Source organism: Oenanthe melanoleuca, unplaced genomic scaffold, assembly GCF_029582105.1.
Source record: "Oenanthe melanoleuca isolate GR-GAL-2019-014 unplaced genomic scaffold, OMel1.0 S054, whole genome shotgun sequence".
Classification (NCBI taxonomy): Eukaryota; Metazoa; Chordata; class Aves; order Passeriformes; family Muscicapidae; genus Oenanthe; species Oenanthe melanoleuca.
Window position 1 is genome coordinate 21,199 of NW_026612703.1, and position 15,747 is coordinate 36,945.

The following is a 15,747-nucleotide window of genomic DNA, read 5'->3' on the forward strand; positions in this document are numbered from 1 at the left end:
CTTTGTGTCAGGGTGGACAGAGTGGAACAAGACTCAGAGCTCTCTAAATGCTAAAAGCTACAGTTGCAGTTTATTATAAAAAATCTGCTAGGATCTGCCCGGCACAGCCACATGCAGAATAAAGAGATAAAAGGGGGGAAAGAAAGAGAGAAGGGGGATGGTAGAGAGAGAGAGTAAAGAAGGTAAAGAGAGGAAGAAAAAGAGAGCGCCTTCCTGTTTGTAACACAATAAATCCATTTCCATTATGAATATTCTGATCCCTAAGAACCAATCTAATACAAAATACTAATTCTATAGCATTTACATGCAGCCTATAGGAATCCTTATATTAGCATAGTGTGTGACATTCTAAACTCTAAGATCTAATCTTTAGGTGCTGGCCAGTCTTTTGTGTCTTTTGGCCTTGCCCTCTGGCCAAAAGCATTGTTTAATTCCGAGTGGATTAGCTTCAGTGAGCCATCCTATTGTGTACCTGGTTATTTAGTAACTAGGGCTTAGTATCTCAAACGTGGCTTTCATTTCAATTTCATTCATGGTTTCTGTATTCCCAGAATCAGAGCATTCATATTTGCAAGATTCCTCCGTTTCATCTTCTCCAACAGTAGCCTCTGCTTTCTCCCCCAAGCAGTCTTTGTTCACTAATTCTTTGTTCAATAATTCTTTGTTCACCAATGCTTCTGCTAAACAAATTATTACTGGGCGACGGGGTGGCTCTTGGGTTGGGGCACTGATGGTTATTTGGAGTGTTTTCCAGCTTGAAGTGCGGAGTGCCTCCTTTGTTTGCAACTACATTGACTCTTATGCTCTGTTTAAAGGAGGTACAGAGTGGATTCCTTTTTGGCAGCAAAATGATTGGGAAGTTAACAGAATTCCAGTCTGCATTACATGCTGGATAGTTCCATCATTTTAACCTCCTGCCTCTTTGTGGCAGATTCTGTTGTGTTTACTTTTCACAGAATAATGCCATGGAACATGAAGATTAATTGCTGAATCCCTCATCAAACCTGTATACAGTTATGGCACAGGACCTTACAGCCTTGTTTTATTTTGTGAAGATTCAAAATCAAAATTGAACTGTTTTACAATTTTCCTATGAAATTATGTGTGGTAAAAACAATACAAAATACTGAGGGAAACTCGATGTTAATATTTTCACACATTTATGACCCAACCGCTGGTTATACTGAGCCTGAAAATTTTTGAAATTGGACCTTAGGTAATTTGGAAAACTGGCCAACAACAAATATTGTTTAATTCAGCATGGTCTTTTAAATAAGTCAAATTGCCAATGCAGAACAATGTCTCAGTAATTCAGCTGGCTTGTTCACCTTTTCTAGGGATGGACAACCTGGGTGCAAAACCAGGAGGACCCTTTCAAGAAACAAACAAGAGACACAACCAGTGTTGTGGGAACAAGATTGAGAATTGTGAATAGTATTGATTTAGAAGTATTAATGAATAAATTGGCTAACATTTCTTTAGCTCTCTGCTGTATCCAGGTTCGATTGTGGATGCAGTCAGTTGCTGCCTCAATTGTATGAGAAGTCGAAGAAACCACTTTTCCTACTAAAATTCGGAGAATAATTTGGGATAATGCCCATGATTTTGAAAAAGAATTCCAATCCTGGCGAAACTTGGTAAATTTTACCTACGATCCGAGCAGTTTTAAACACAGCCACAACCTTTGCACGGACCATATGTAATGTTTCAGTACATTCAATATTCCTTATCATTGCATTAGGGCTGAATCATGATGGAGTTATTCTCTATCCTTTCTAGCATAGAGAATGGGCCCGTCAAATTGGTGAAAAGTAACAAACTATTAATTTGGAAACTTACATTTTCTGGGAACAACGAGGGTTTAGCTGTGAAAGTAATGCAATCAGAGCTCAAGATATTTGCTTAGACATAGAAGAGAATGTCTGTAACTTTGAAAGTTATCCAAAGGAGATTCCTGAAACACTACTAGGGTATATGAGCAATGGGTGTGCATACTTTAGAACTGCTTGTGATAGTATTTTCATAGAAGATTTAGGTAGTGAGTACTAAAAATCATTTAAATCTTTGTGTCTGTAACTTTACTAAAACTGCTTGTTTTAAAATTGCTTATTTTAGTTGTGTTCAATTTTAAAATTAAATTAATTATTTGATTTGAAAATTACTTGTTTTAAAATTGCTTATATTTGTTGGCTAGCTGCTTTGTACAATTGTCCTTCCACTCTTGTTTGAAGACGATCATCCCCGCCCCATCAAAAATCAATCTGCAGGTTTGTTTAATGTCAAATGGGAGCATGTCGTCTCCTCCAAAAACGCTATCGATGAGAGTGGAAACCATAGCCAAATTAATCCCTCTGTCCGCAATTGCTTTAACAATTGCTTGTACATCCTTAGGATTTACTGCTGAATAAGTCCTCTGGTTTCCGCCTTGCCCTCCTACTCGGACTGGGAACGCCAGCGTAGCTGATGGGCCCCAGTCGGCGCATGCTATTTTTATTTTCCTCCATTCCATAAGCAGAGTTCGTTCCTTTTCTAACTTCCCCTTGACCCAAGTAGGAGCGTTGTTACTGATTTTATGTACCCTCACTTCCTCTTTGTCAAGGTTGGAGTCGGCTACGGATCACTTGTGAAACCATTCGTCCCAGCTAGAGTTTGACTCGGAGCTGGAGGTCGACTGCCTGGATACTTCCAGACTCTGGAACCTTCTTGTCAGGCTCCCGCCCCGCCCCTTTCCCTTAGGGTTGGGCTGCTCCTTCCCCCTAGGCTCACCCCGCCCCCTGCTGAGGGATGCTCCTGTCTTGTAAGGATGTGTCTCCGGAGAAGTGCACTGATTGACCCTAATTTCCCCTCCAGGTTTCTCCCCAATGTTCTGCTCGTGCGTGTCTGCGTTATCTAACGGATTTTCCCTGTTCCCGCCAGCCGCGTCTGCATCCACCCCATTCCCTTGGGGCCCGGCACCTCCCCGTGGCGCATAAGGCAGGGGTCCCTCCCAAGCCCTTTCAGACTCCGATTTAATGGTGGTGCCCCCGTCCTCCTCCACTGGCCCGTCCCAGAACAACTGTGCCTGCACTCTTCCCTCAGCAGGCAGGCCCGGGCTCGGGGGCTGCAGAGAGGGCTCCCGTGCCCGTGAATCTCTGCACTCAGCAAGACTGCTCTCATTCATAGTCTGCGTAGTCACCGCAACTGCCAGTCAGGGTGTGGCCAGAAAACAGTTTTGTGCAGCTTTCCAGGTCTCTTGTTCTTGCAGAGCCTTTTGCAAAGCCTGTACAACTTTTCCCCATGATTTAATATTCTTCCCCGAGCCTGAGGACATTGTTTCCTCAGCCAGAGCCTTGGTACATTTTTCCCATATTTCTGGGTGGAGTATATCCACCAGTCGGTCAATGACCCCAACTTGCAAAAGCCTCGACACGGCGAGAGTAAAATCTTTTGGTTTACAATCAATACCCCATTGCTTATGAATCTGAGACACGGCCTTCGTGAGAGCTTCCATCCTCCTCGCTGGTCCGGGAGTGTCCTCCCTGCCAAGCTGGTCCAGCCGCTTTGGCCGCCGTTCACCTGTCCAGGGGGTTCCCGTTTCCTGGATGCGTCCCTGGTTTTGGCACCACTTGTTGCCTCCGCCAAGGCGTGGCGACATGGTTCGGGAATGGCACGGCAGCCAACCCCCGGCCGCTCGGGCCATAAGTTCACAGACACCAATATGGCAAATGGCATGTCCAAGTTTAGGACAAACCTGGGGGGAAACTTCCAATGGAGCCCCCCAGAGAATAAGTCCCCCTCACAATTCCTCCCCCCCACTGGGCTCAGAAAGAATTTTACTCGGGGGGAAAAGTGGAAAAAACCTATTTATTAACAAACACAAGAAAAACACTTCCCAGCAACAGGAAAGTACAATCCCAGATGACAAAAAAAGTTTTCACCAAAGTGAAAGACGGTCGCTGCTGGGAAGGGCGAGAAGCTTCTTTGGCAGGCTCTGGAGGCAGTCTCTGATGTTCAGGTCCTGTCCGGAGCCAGTACAGATCTTCGAGCTGAAGGAGAGAAGGTGGGGGGGGGGAAAGCAGCAGCAGTGGCAGCAGCAGCAGCAGGGCAGCGGCAGCCGGGGCAACAGCAAGCTGGGGCAGAAGCAGCGGGGTAGCTAGCAAGCGGGCAGCAAGCAGCAGCAGCAGCCAGCAGCAGGGGCAGCCGGGCAAGCCAAGCAGCACAGCCCCTGGGGCCCCACCCCCCCCAACCGGGTGGGGAGAAGGACACCGGCGGCAGCTCCATGCAGACAGAGAGGTGTGGGGGCAGGGAGAGGAGCAGACACAACACAAACCGGGACATTCCACCCCTTATCCCACATCGTGAACGTTACACACGATTGGGATATACACCCACTAACTACAACGTAAAAGCTTTCATCCAACTTGCTCAAACCTTCAACACTTACACATTTCCTCTCATTTCACTTACTCAGTCCTTCAACACTTACATATTTCTTTCTGTCTCATCCTACAATCAGTTCTCCCTGTGGTACACATCGTGTTATTCCATCATCCTGCATTATCCACCATGTGCATCCTGGTCCTTGAGCAAAGACAATCCCACGAATGGGTTTGCCTGTACTCGAGGCAGGATTAACCCATACTGCCTTTCCTAACAGACCTCTAACATGGGCCACTGGGACTTTATCTCCATCCACTATATTAAGGGAGTCAGACTGGGCAGGACCTGCTCGGTTGATGGAACCTCTGGTGTTAACTAACCAAGTAGCCTTTGCTAGATGTTGTTCCCAGTTTTTAAAAGACCCCCCACCCAATGCCTTCAAGGTGGTTTTCAGCAATCCATTGTACCTTTCCACTTTACCTGCAGCTGGTGCATGGTAAGGGATGTGGTACACCCACTCAATACCGTGTTCTCTAGCCCAGGTGTTAATGAGATTGTTCTTAAAATGAGTCCCATTGTCTGACTCGATCCTCTCAGGGGTGCCATGCCTCCACAGGACCTGCTTTTCCAGGCCCAGGATGGTGTTGCAGGCTGTAGCATGAGACACTGGGTACGTCTCTAACCATCCAGTTGTGGCTTCCACCATGGTCAGGACGTAGCGCTTGCCCTGGCGGGTCTGAGGCAGTGTGATGTAGTCAATCTGCCAGGCCTCTCCGTACTTATACTTGGACCATCGCCCCCCATACCAGAGGGGCTTCACCCGCTTCACCTGCTTGATGGCAGCGCACGCATCACAGTTGTGGATAACCTGGGAGATGCTGTCCATGGTTAAATCCACCCCTCGGTCTCGTGCCCACTTATAAGTGGCATCTCTGCCCTGGTGACCTGAGGTATCATGGGCCCATCGAGCTAGGAACAACTCTCCCTTGTGCTCCCAGTCAAGGTCTATCTTCGACACCCCTATCTTTGCAGCTTGATCTACCTGCTGATTATTTTGCTGGTCTTCATTGTCTCTACTTCTGGGGACGTGGGCATCTACATGCCGAACTTTCACAGGTAATCTCTCTAATCGAGTAGCAATGTCTTTCCACTCTTCAGCAGCCCAAATCGGTTTTCCTGTACGTTGCCAGTTCGCCTCTTTCCATCTCTTCAACCATCCCCACAGAGCCCCTCCCGCAGCTCCGCCCGCAGCCGCCTCGCAGCCGCCCGGCTCCCGCCCCGTCGCCGGCAGCTTCTCCGGTGCGAGCCCCGCCGCCCGTCAGCTCGGCCGCCGGCCCCGAGCCGCCGGAGCCCAGGGCAGCTCGGGAAGCAGCAGCGCCCGGGGCGGACGGCTGCCCCGGGCAGAATACCGAGAGCGCCGCGCCAGCCGCACGGGCGGAGAAGCCTCCCCTGGAGCAGCTCTACCGGGAGGGCCCGCTGCTGGGGAGCGGCGGCTGCGGCAGCGTTTACGCCGGGACCCGGCTCGCCGACGGCGCCCCGGTAAGAGACGGGGCCGGCTGGCAGCGGGGAGGGAGACGGCGGGCAGCGGGGAGGGGGGCGGCGGGCGGCGGGCGGCGAGCTGAGCCCGCCGCTCGCTTTGGCTTGCAGGTGGCCATCAAGCGAGTGCCCCGCGATCGCATCTGGGAGTGGGCGCGGCTGGTGAGTGAGCGGGGCCAGCGGCAGCAGGCGGCGGGGCGTGCCGGGCGGGACGAAGGCCGGGCCCGGCAGGGTGGGTGGCAGCCGGGACGCTGCGAGGGGAGCGAGCGTGGAGGGAGCGGGGGCCGCGCAGCGTCCCGGGCCGGGCAGTGGCGAGCTGCGGCGGGGCCGGGCAGGGGGTGCCGAAGGCGCGGCGCGGCATCGGCCCCGCTGACGGCATCGCGGTCCCCCCGCAGCACGACGGCGCCCTTGTGCCCCTGGAGCTCGTGCTGCTCTCGATGGTGTCGTGCCCTGGCTTCCGCGGCGTCGTACACCTCCTGGACTGGTTCGAGCTGCCCGACGGCTTCGCGTTGGTCATGGAGCGTCCGGAGCGCTGCCGCGACCTGTGGGACCTGCTGGACGCGGGCGGGTCCCTGCCAGAGCCCGTGGCGCGGGGGCTGTTCCGCCAGGTGCTGCAGGCCGTGCAGCACTGCACCAGCCGCGGTGTCCTGCACCGCGACATCAAAGCCGAGAACGTCCTCGTCGACCTGGCCACCGGCGAGGCGAAGCTCATCGATTTCGGCTGTGGCACGATCCTCCAGGACACCTTCTACACCTGGATGGCAGGTGAGCCCAAAGCCGGGGCCCAGCCGGGGCAGCAGAGCTTCTCCCCTTTGCTTGCACAGGGGGAAGACGGAGGGAGGGAGGAGGGAGGGAGGGAGGGAGGGAGGGAGGGAGGATGGGAGGGGGAGGATCCCCTCTTCAGCCGGCTGCAGCCAAGCTGCTTTTCGGCAGGGCAGGGGCTGGCTCCTGTGGAGCTGGCTGGGAGGGAGGGAGGGAGGGAGCAGCATCGGCCTGATGAGCTGTGCCCGTGTCCCATAGGAACGCGCGAGTACTACCCGCCGGAGTGGATCCTCTTCGGCTGCTACCACGGCCAGCCAGCCACCATCTGATCCCTGGGCATCCTGCTCTATCACCTGGTGTGCGGGCACCTTCCTTTCACAACCAGAGAGGACATCGTTCGGGGCCAGCTCTTCTTCCCGCCCCGGGTGTCTCAAGGTGGGGATGTGCCTTCAAGGCACGGGAGCAAGAAGGGCTTGGGAGTGGGCAGCTGGCACATCAGCGTCCTGCTCTTGCAGCTAGGGAGGAGGTTGATCTCCTGGGCTTAGCTGGAAGAGGCAGCACGTGTGCCTCTTTGCTGCTCTCCTCCAAAAGGGAGCTTGGATGGGAGTCTTTGGGTGCAGCTCCGAGCACTCCTAGTGTGGCGTGGGCACCGTGGAATCTGGGGGAGCGTGGCCAGGAGCTGACCAGCGGTTTCTGGTTTCTCTCTGCAGAGTGCCAGCACGTCATCAGGTGGTGTTTATCTATGGACCCTGCAGACAGGCCATGCCTGGAAGACGTCCTAGAGCATTCTTGGCTGCAGAAGCCCCACCTGGCCCAGGAGACAGCAGAGATCCATCCCTCTGCACAGTAGGATCCAGGAGCCCAGCAAGTACCAGCTGCTCGCGTCTTCGTGGCGCTCAGAGAAATCCCCAGAGCGTTTCCCTGCGGCTGCGGCACGGAGCAGAGAGCGCGGCCCAGGAGATGCTTCCGCGGGTCCCCGGCGAGTGGTGGAGGGAGCGGCTCAGGGCTCCCCGTCCTATTGGAGAAGTCGTGGCACAGGGCGGTGAAGTTGCCACGGACTGGAAAAGGGGAAACATCCCCCTGCAGCTCAATGGCATCGTGACGTCCCCGCAAGCCGAGGCACAGCTGGCGCGTTCTTGTGGAGCACGATGCGGAGCCGGAGAACGCCATCCTCGAGCTGGCCGCTGGCGGAGCGAAGCCGATGGGCTTTGGTTGCGGCCCCTTCCCGGAGGACACGCTCTGCACCCCGACGAAATCAAGATGAGTCCCCAGCCGGCGCAGGGGCGGGGGGATGCTCGTGCTTCCAGGCACGGCAGGGCTCGGCCTGGCCACGCGCCGCACGTTCCCCGCTCGGCGGCAATGGGGAATATCGATGTCTCCGCCGCCCGGCCAGCTGCTTTTTGGCGGGACAGGGGACGGGTGTTGTGGAAAGGGAGCCGGCTCCTGGCCTCTCTGAGAGCTTCTGCCAGCTCTGGCTGGCACGGGCTGGGGTGGGGGCAGCCAGCCTGACAAAAGCATCCATCCGTGTGGATGGGAACGGCGGAGGGGGACGGGTTCTGGAGCCAGGCCCCGGCTGCTCTGCTTTGCAGGCCCTTGAGGAAGGGATGGGCTTACGGGCGGGAAGGGTGGGGTTTTTCCTCCATGTGAGGTTTCATTCTCGCATGGAGCGGTCACACCCTCCCCGGGCCCGTGAAACGGTGTTATCACCGTTTGGCGCTTTTTCTTATTTCCAGGTCTTGTTTGGAATTGACTTTCATGCAATTCTTCTTTGTTTTGTCCAGGAAGATTGCACCCGGTGCCCAGACCGCATGAGGAAGCGCCGGCACCGTCCGTGCAGCCCGTCCAGTGCCGGCGCTACCCCCGGGGGGCCACGGTGTGCGGGGACATCCCTTTCAGGAAGGACGAGGACCTCGTGTGGGATCAGCTCCTCTCCCCGCAGCAGGTCTCCAGAGGTGGGTATCCGGCTCCGCAGCACAGGTGGGGCGGAAGGGCTTGGGGCAGGGGGGCAGCGGGCACACGAGAATCTCGCTCTTGCAGCTGCTGGGGAGGTTGCTGTGCCGTGCTTAAGCAGAAGAGGCGCAGCATGGCCTGCCATGCTGCTCTCCTCTAAATCTGAGAGCATGGGTCGGGAGGTTTGGGCTCTGAGCACAGGCAGCAGCTCGGCCCACGCACAGGCCGTGGTAGGACACGGGGGACAGGAGCCTGCTGCCACTGACCGTGGCTTTCTGGTTTCTCTCCCCAGGCTACCAGCACCTCATGCCATGGAAAGGGCACCGCTCGGCCTGCCAGTCTGGGAGGGCTGGAGTGTGGCGGCGGGTGTTCACTTGCTGTCAAAAATAAAATCTTTTTTCTTGTCATTATCATCATCATCGGAGCGTTTCTTTCATCCTTTTCCAAGCTTTTGGCCTCCCTTCTTCCACGGAAATCTTTTTCTCTCCTTCCTCAGCCACTTGGTGCCATATGGGATGGGGGCTTAAGCAATGTGCAGAATTCAACCACGGCTCCTGTTGCCAACTGCAGCAGCCCCTTCAGGAATCCTGAGCTTCCAGCAAGGTCTGCGTGTGCCTTGCGAAAGGGAGTGGCTTGCAGTGATGGAGCTGTCAACCCACTGCAATAGCTGGGAGGAAATCAGAAGCGGCAAAATGCCATTTTCGGCTCAAGGGCTGCCCAGAGTTATCGTGTTTTCCCTCTACTCCCAAGATAGGCAGGCAGGGCTGGACCCCAGCAAGGTTCAAGTTCTTGGTGCTGCCTGGCACCAAAGGGATCAAGTAAACTCCTGTATGCAGGATTCCTACTGAAGACAGAAAGGAGATGTCGCGAGATGGGACATCCTTCTTTTCTCCTTTGTCTCCCTAGAAGCCCCTCGGAAAGAGAAATGCCTACATGGGCTTTATCTGAGCCTTCCCAGCCTGCCCTTCCCTCACTCCTGGCTCTCATGTGCTCCGCAGGCTTCACTGGCTCACTAAACTCAAAGGAGCTCTGGTAGGAGAAAACGCTGCCGGGTGTGGGGCTGTTTGATCCCTGTCTCATCTTGATTCCATTTGTCCCGCTCCCCCGCCCATCAAAGAGACCAGAGGGTCCCCCACAACTGCAGGGTACTGCACCAGATCGGGGACGCGTTCCCTGCTCCTGTCCTTGGTGACCTCGGGGAGGCTGCAGCGCCCTCCCTGTGTGCGGGACAGCTGCTGCAGCACGGCTGCGCCCGTGTGCCAGCAGCGGCCGAGGAGGAGCAGCTGGGCGAGTGCAGAGGCTGAAGCACAATCCCCGGCGCTCACAAATGAGAGCTGGCATTTCAGGGGCTGGCAGCAGAAGCTAAATTCATCTGCTCGCTGCCCTTTCTAGCCATGGCCACGCTGATGCAATCAGAAGAATTGCCCCTGCCCACAAAGCTCTCGGGTAGAATACAGGAGCAAAAGCCTCGTCTTTTGGAGCTGCTAGCTGCCACTTCCTCAGGTGTTCCCTCCAATTACTAAGGGGTTGTGACTATTTTTACCATTTCAAAACTTTCTGTGCGTCCCTGTGAGCAAGTAAGCACCACGAACCCTGTCCCCAAAGCCTACAGGTACTGCCAAGGCAGAACTTGTTCGTTTCTGTTTCCCTGGCGATTTTATCACCTCGTCCAGACTCTGAAAGCAAACCCATGCAGCACACCAAAGACTGGCCTTGCAATCCCAGGGCGCTTTCTCTGCCCTGGCTGTGTTTCTCTGCTGCTCCGCGGCCTTCGGCTGAGCACGGGCAGGCCGCGGCCCGGGACCCTCAAGATGGCGCCGGGGAGCCCCCGGGGCAGCGGGCAGGGCCGGCTCTGAGGGGCGCCACAGGCCGCCTTTCCCCCGAGCCCGCGGGCCAGAGAGGGGCAGGCACAAAGGCCCCGGCTCTCCGCCAAGCGGGCGGCCAGTCGCCAATCGCCGCTCCCGCAGCCGCTCTCGGGGCCGTGTCTCCCGCACGCCGCTGGCGCTGCACCAGCAGGGCCGCGTCCGCCTCTGCTGGGCTCCCCTGCACGGCCGGCAAGGACAGCGACGCGCTGCAGCAGGAGCCCAGCACGGACACCGAGGTGCTGCGAGGCCTGCAGCAGCTCTCCTGCCGGGAAAGGCTGGCACGGCCGGGCTTCTTCAGCCTGCAAAAGAGACTTAGGCTTAGGCTTGACCCAACTGTGGCCTTCCAGTACCTGACAGCAACCTACAAGAAAGCTGGACGGGGACTTTGTACAAGGGCAGGCAGAGAGAGCACAAGGGAAAATGGATCCAAAGGGAAAGAGAGTAGGTTTAGATGAGGGATTCAGAAGAAAAGACTTTCCTGCAACAGGTTTGCCCAGAGAAGCTGTGCATGCCCCACCCGTGACAGTGTACGAGGCCAGGCGGGATGGAGCTCAGGACAAGTTGGTCTGCTACAAGGCGTCCCAGGCACAGCACGGGGGTTGCAGCCATGTGATCTTCCAGGTCTCTTCCAAGGCAAAGCGTGCCACGACTCCGTCATTCTGGGCTACCTCCCCTCCTCATCCTCCGGCAGAAAAAGAAACTTGGCACCAAGTTCCACGTTGCAGACCATGGCTTTTTGGCAGCCTGCAACTGTCTCAACAGAGAATGAAAAGAGATGACGATACTGACACAATTTCTCTTCTCTACTTGAAATTTCAATGCTCCGCTCCTGTCCACACCGGCAAAACTGTCAGAAGAGGCGATCCTTCCCCACCAAATGCTTCGCCTCACCCAAAGAAAAGACACAAACCAACAGTCTTCTTTATTCCTGCATTGCTTTATTGCTTCTTTCTCTAATAGGAAGTCGCTTCGGTTTTAATTTCTCTTTGTTCGTTGCGTTCCGCGGGGCGCGCGGCGGCTCCTCCGTTGGGTTCTTCAGCGGAAGCCACAGAAGAACGGCCGCGCGCTCCGGCGGCTCAGCAGCAGCAGCAGCAGCAGCAGCAGCAGCAGCAGCAGCGCCTGTGTCGATCGGTTTTCCGCTCGATTTCCCGCTCGTTCTCCGTCCCCTTGTCCCTTCCACACTCCCTCTACTCCCGTCGCGTCCGGTCCGTGTTCCGCCTCTTCCAGCCCGGCTCATGCCGCGTCTCGCAAGGCGCCCGTGGGCGAGACGGGCCCGCCGCTGTGCCGCCTCCGCGGGGCTCCGTCCATTCTGGGTGCGGCGCCTTTTGAGAGCCTCTGGCAGAGCGCCGCGCTCTGCTGGTGGTGGTGCTGGAGCAGCGCCGTCTTTTGGCTCCGCCTGGCGCGGTCCCTGGCCCGGCCCCGGCCCCGAACGAGGCCCCTCCCGCAGCTCCGCCCGCAGCCGCCTCGCAGCCGCCCGGCTCCCGCCCCGTCGCCGGCAGCTTCTCCGGTGCGAGCCCCGCCGCCCGTCAGCTCGGCCGCCGGCCCCGAGCCGCCGGAGCCCAGGGCGGCTCGGGAAGCAGCAGCGCCCGGGGCGGACGGCTGCCCCGGGCAGAATGCCGAGAGCGCCGCGCCAGCCGCACGGGCGGAGAAGCCTCCCCTGGAGCAGCTCTACCGGGAGGGCCCGCTGCTGGGGAGCGGCGGCTGCGGCAGCGTTTACGCCGGGACCCGGCTCGCCGACGGCGCCCCGGTAAGAGACGGGGCCGGCTGGCAGCGGGGAGGGAGACGGCGGGCAGCGGGGAGGGGGCGGGGGCGGCGGGCGGCGGGCGGCGAGCTGAGCCCGCCGCTCGCTTTGGCTTGCAGGTGGCCATCAAGCGAGTGCCCCGCGATCGCATCTGGGAGTGGGCGCGGCTGGTGAGTGAGCGGGGCCAGCGGCAGCAGGCGGCGGGGCGTGCCGGGCGGGACGAAGGCCGGGCCCGGCAGGGTGGGTGGCAGCCGGGACGCTGCGAGGGGAGCGAGCGTGGAGGGAGCGGGGGCCGCGCAGCGTCCCGGGCCGGGCAGTGGCGAGCTGCGGCGGGGCCGGGCAGGGGGTGCCGAAGGCGCGGCGCGGCATCGGCCCCGCTGACGGCGTCGCGGATCCCCCGCAGCACGACGGCGCCCTTGTGCCCCTGGAGCTGGTGCTGCTCTCGATGGTGTCGTGCCCTGGCTTCCGCGGCGTCGTACACCTCCTGGACTGGTTCGAGCTGCCCGACGGCTTCGCGCTGGTCATGGAGCGTCCGGAGCGCTGCCGCGACCTGTGGGACCTGCTGGACGCGGGCGGGTCCCTGCCAGAGCCCGTGGCGCGGGGGCTGTTCCGCCAGGTGCTGCAGGCCGTGCAGCACTGCACCAGCCGCGGTGTCCTGCACCGCGACATCAAGGCCGAGAACGTCCTCGTCGACCTGGCCACCGGCGACGCGAAGCTCATCGATTTCGGCTGTGGCACGATCCTCCAGGACACCTTCTACACCTGGATGGCAGGTGAGCCCAAAGCCGGGGCCCAGCCGGGGCAGCAGAGCTTCTCCCCTTTGCTTGCACAGGGGGAAGACGGAGGGAGGGAGCGACGGATGGAGGGAGGGAGGGAGGGAGGGAGGATGGGAGGGGGAGGATCCCTCTTCAGCCGGCTGCAGCCAAGCTGCTTTTCGGCAGGGCAGGGGCTGGCTCTTGTGGAGCTGGCTGGGAGGGAGGGAGGGAGGGAGCAGCATCGGCCTGATGAGCTGTGCCCGTGTCCCATAGGAACGCGCGAGTACTACCCGCCGGAGTGGATCCTCTTCGGCTGCTACCACGGCCAGCCAGCCACCATCTGGTCCCTGGGCATCCTGCTCTATCACCTGGTGTGCGGGCACCTTCCTTTCACAACCAGAGAGGACATCGTTCGGGGCCAGCTCTTCTTCCCGCCCCGGGTGTCTCAAGGTGGGGATGTGCCTTCAAGGCACGGCAGCAAGAAGGGCTTTGGGAGTGGGCAGCTGGCACATCAGCGTCCTGCTCTTGCAGCTAGGGAGGAGGTTGATCTCCTGGGCTTAGCTGGAAGAGGCAGCACGTGTGCCTCTTTGCTGCTCTCCTCCAAAAGGGAGCTTGGATGGGAGGCTTTGGGTGCAGCTCCGAGCACTCCTAGTGTGGCGTGGGCACCGTGGAATCTGGGGGAGCGTGGCCAGGAGCTGACCAGCGGTTTCTGGTTTCTCTCTGCAGAGTGCCAGCACCTCATCAGGTGGTGTTTATCTATGGACCCTGCAGACAGGCCATGCCTGGAAGACGTCCTAGAGCATTCTTGGCTGCAGAAGCCCCACCTGGCCCAGGAGACAGCAGAGATCCATCCCTCTGCACAGTAGGATCCAGGAGCCCAGCAAGTACCAGCTGCTCGCGTCTTCGTGGCGCTCAGAGAAATCCCAGAGCGTTTCCCTGCGGCTGCGGCACGGAGCAGAGAGCGCGGCCCAGGAGATGCTTCCGCGGGTCCCCGGCGAGTGGTGGAGGGAGCGGCTCAGGGCTCCCCGTCCTATTGGAGAAGTCGTGGCACAGGGCGGTGAAGTTGCCACGGACTGGAAAAGGGGAAACATCCCCCTGCAGCTCAATGGCATCGTGACGTCCCCGCAAGCCGAGGCACAGCTGGCCGTTCTTGTGGAGCACGATGCGGAGCCGGAGAACGCCATCCTCGAGCTGGCCGCTGGCGGAGCGAAGCCGATGGGCTTTGGTTGCGGCCCCTTCCCGGAGGACACGCTCTGCACCCCGACGAAATCAAGATGAGTCCCCAGCCGGCGCAGGGGCGGGGGGATGCTCGTGCTTCCAGGCACGGCAGGGCTCGGCCTGGCCACGCGCCGCACGTTCCCCGCTCGGCGGCAATGGGGAATATCGATGTCTCCGCCGCCCGGCCAGCTGCTTTTTGGCGGGACAGGGGACGGGTGTTGTGGAAAGGGAGCCGGCTCCTGGCCTCTCTGAGAGCTTCTGCCAGCTCTGGCTGGCACGGGCTGGGGTGGGGGCAGCCAGCCTGACAAAAGCATCCATCCGTGTGGATGGGAACGGCGGAGGGGGACGGGTTCTGGAGCCAGGCCCCGGCTGCTCTGCTTTGCAGGCCCTTGAGGAAGGGATGGGCTTACGGGCGGGAAGGGTGGGGTTTTTCCTCCATGTGAGGTTTCATTCTCGCATGGAGCGGTCACACCCTCCCCGGGCCCGTGAAACGGTGTTATCACCGTTTGGCGCTTTTTCTTATTTCCAGGTCTTGTTTGGAATTGACTTTCATGCAATTCTTCTTTGTTTTGTCCAGGAAGATTGCACCCGGTGCCCAGACCGCATGAGGAAGCGCCGGCACCGTCCGTGCAGCCCGTCCAGTGCCGGCGCTACCCCGGGGGGCCACGGTGTGCGGGGACATCCCTTTCAGGAAGGACGAGGACCTCGTGTGGGATCAGCTCCTCTCCCCGCAGCAGGTCTCCAGAGGTGGGTATCCGGCTCCGCAGCACAGGTGGGGCGGAAGGGCTTGGGGCAGGGGGCAGCGGGCACACGAGAATCTCGCTCTTGCAGCTGCTGGGGAGGTTGCTGTGCCGTGCTTAAGCAGAAGAGGCGCAGCATGGCCTGCCATGCTGCTCTCCTCTAAATCTGAGAGCATGGGTCGGGAGGTTTGGGCTCTGAGCACAGGCAGCAGCTCGGCCCACGCACAGGCCGTGGTAGGACACGGGGGACAGGAGCCTGCTGCCACTGACCGTGGCTTTCTGGTTTCTCTCCCCAGGCTACCAGCACCTCATGCCATGGAAAGGGCACCGCTCGGCCTGCCAGTCTGGGAGGGCTGGAGTGTGGCGGCGGGTGTTCACTTGCTGTCAAAAATAAAATCTTTTTTCTTGTCATTATCATCATCATCGGAGCGTTTCTTTCATCCTTTTCCAAGCTTTTGGCCTCCCTTCTTCCACGGAAATCTTTTTCTCTCCTTCCTCAGCCACTTGGTGCCATATGGGATGGGGGCTTAAGCAATGTGCAGAATTCAACCACGGCTCCTGTTGCCAACTGCAGCAGCCCCTTCAGGAATCCTGAGCTTCCAGCAAGGTCTGCGTGTGCCTTGCGAAAGGGAGTGGCTTGCAGTGATGGAGCTGTCAACCCACTGCAATAGCTGGGAGGAAATCAGAAGCGGCAAAATGCCATTTCGGCTCAAGGGCTGCCCAGAGTTATCGTGTTTTCCCTCTACTCCCAAGATAGGCAGGCAGGGCTGGACCCCAGCAAGGTTCAAGTTCTTGGTGCTGCCTGGCACCAAAGGGATCAA

At 58.3% G+C, this 15,747-nt stretch overlaps 1 protein-coding gene and 1 pseudogene across 1 annotated transcript; both read left to right on the top strand.

The window, feature by feature from the left end:
- The first annotated feature begins 688 nt into the window (after positions 1 to 688).
- On the top strand, positions 689 to 8,313 carry LOC130266470 (serine/threonine-protein kinase pim-1-like; annotated as a pseudogene).
- On the top strand, positions 7,859 to 15,457 carry LOC130266467 (uncharacterized). The gene is given in 11 exon segments (XM_056515731.1): positions 7,859 to 7,868; positions 8,439 to 8,609; positions 10,575 to 10,818; positions 11,700 to 12,219; positions 12,333 to 12,383; positions 12,617 to 12,986; positions 13,242 to 13,418; positions 13,695 to 13,819; positions 13,821 to 14,009; positions 14,098 to 14,933; positions 15,223 to 15,457. Coding segments are annotated over 11 exon segments (2,928 nt in total).
- The last annotated feature ends 290 nt before the right edge of the window (positions 15,458 to 15,747 follow it).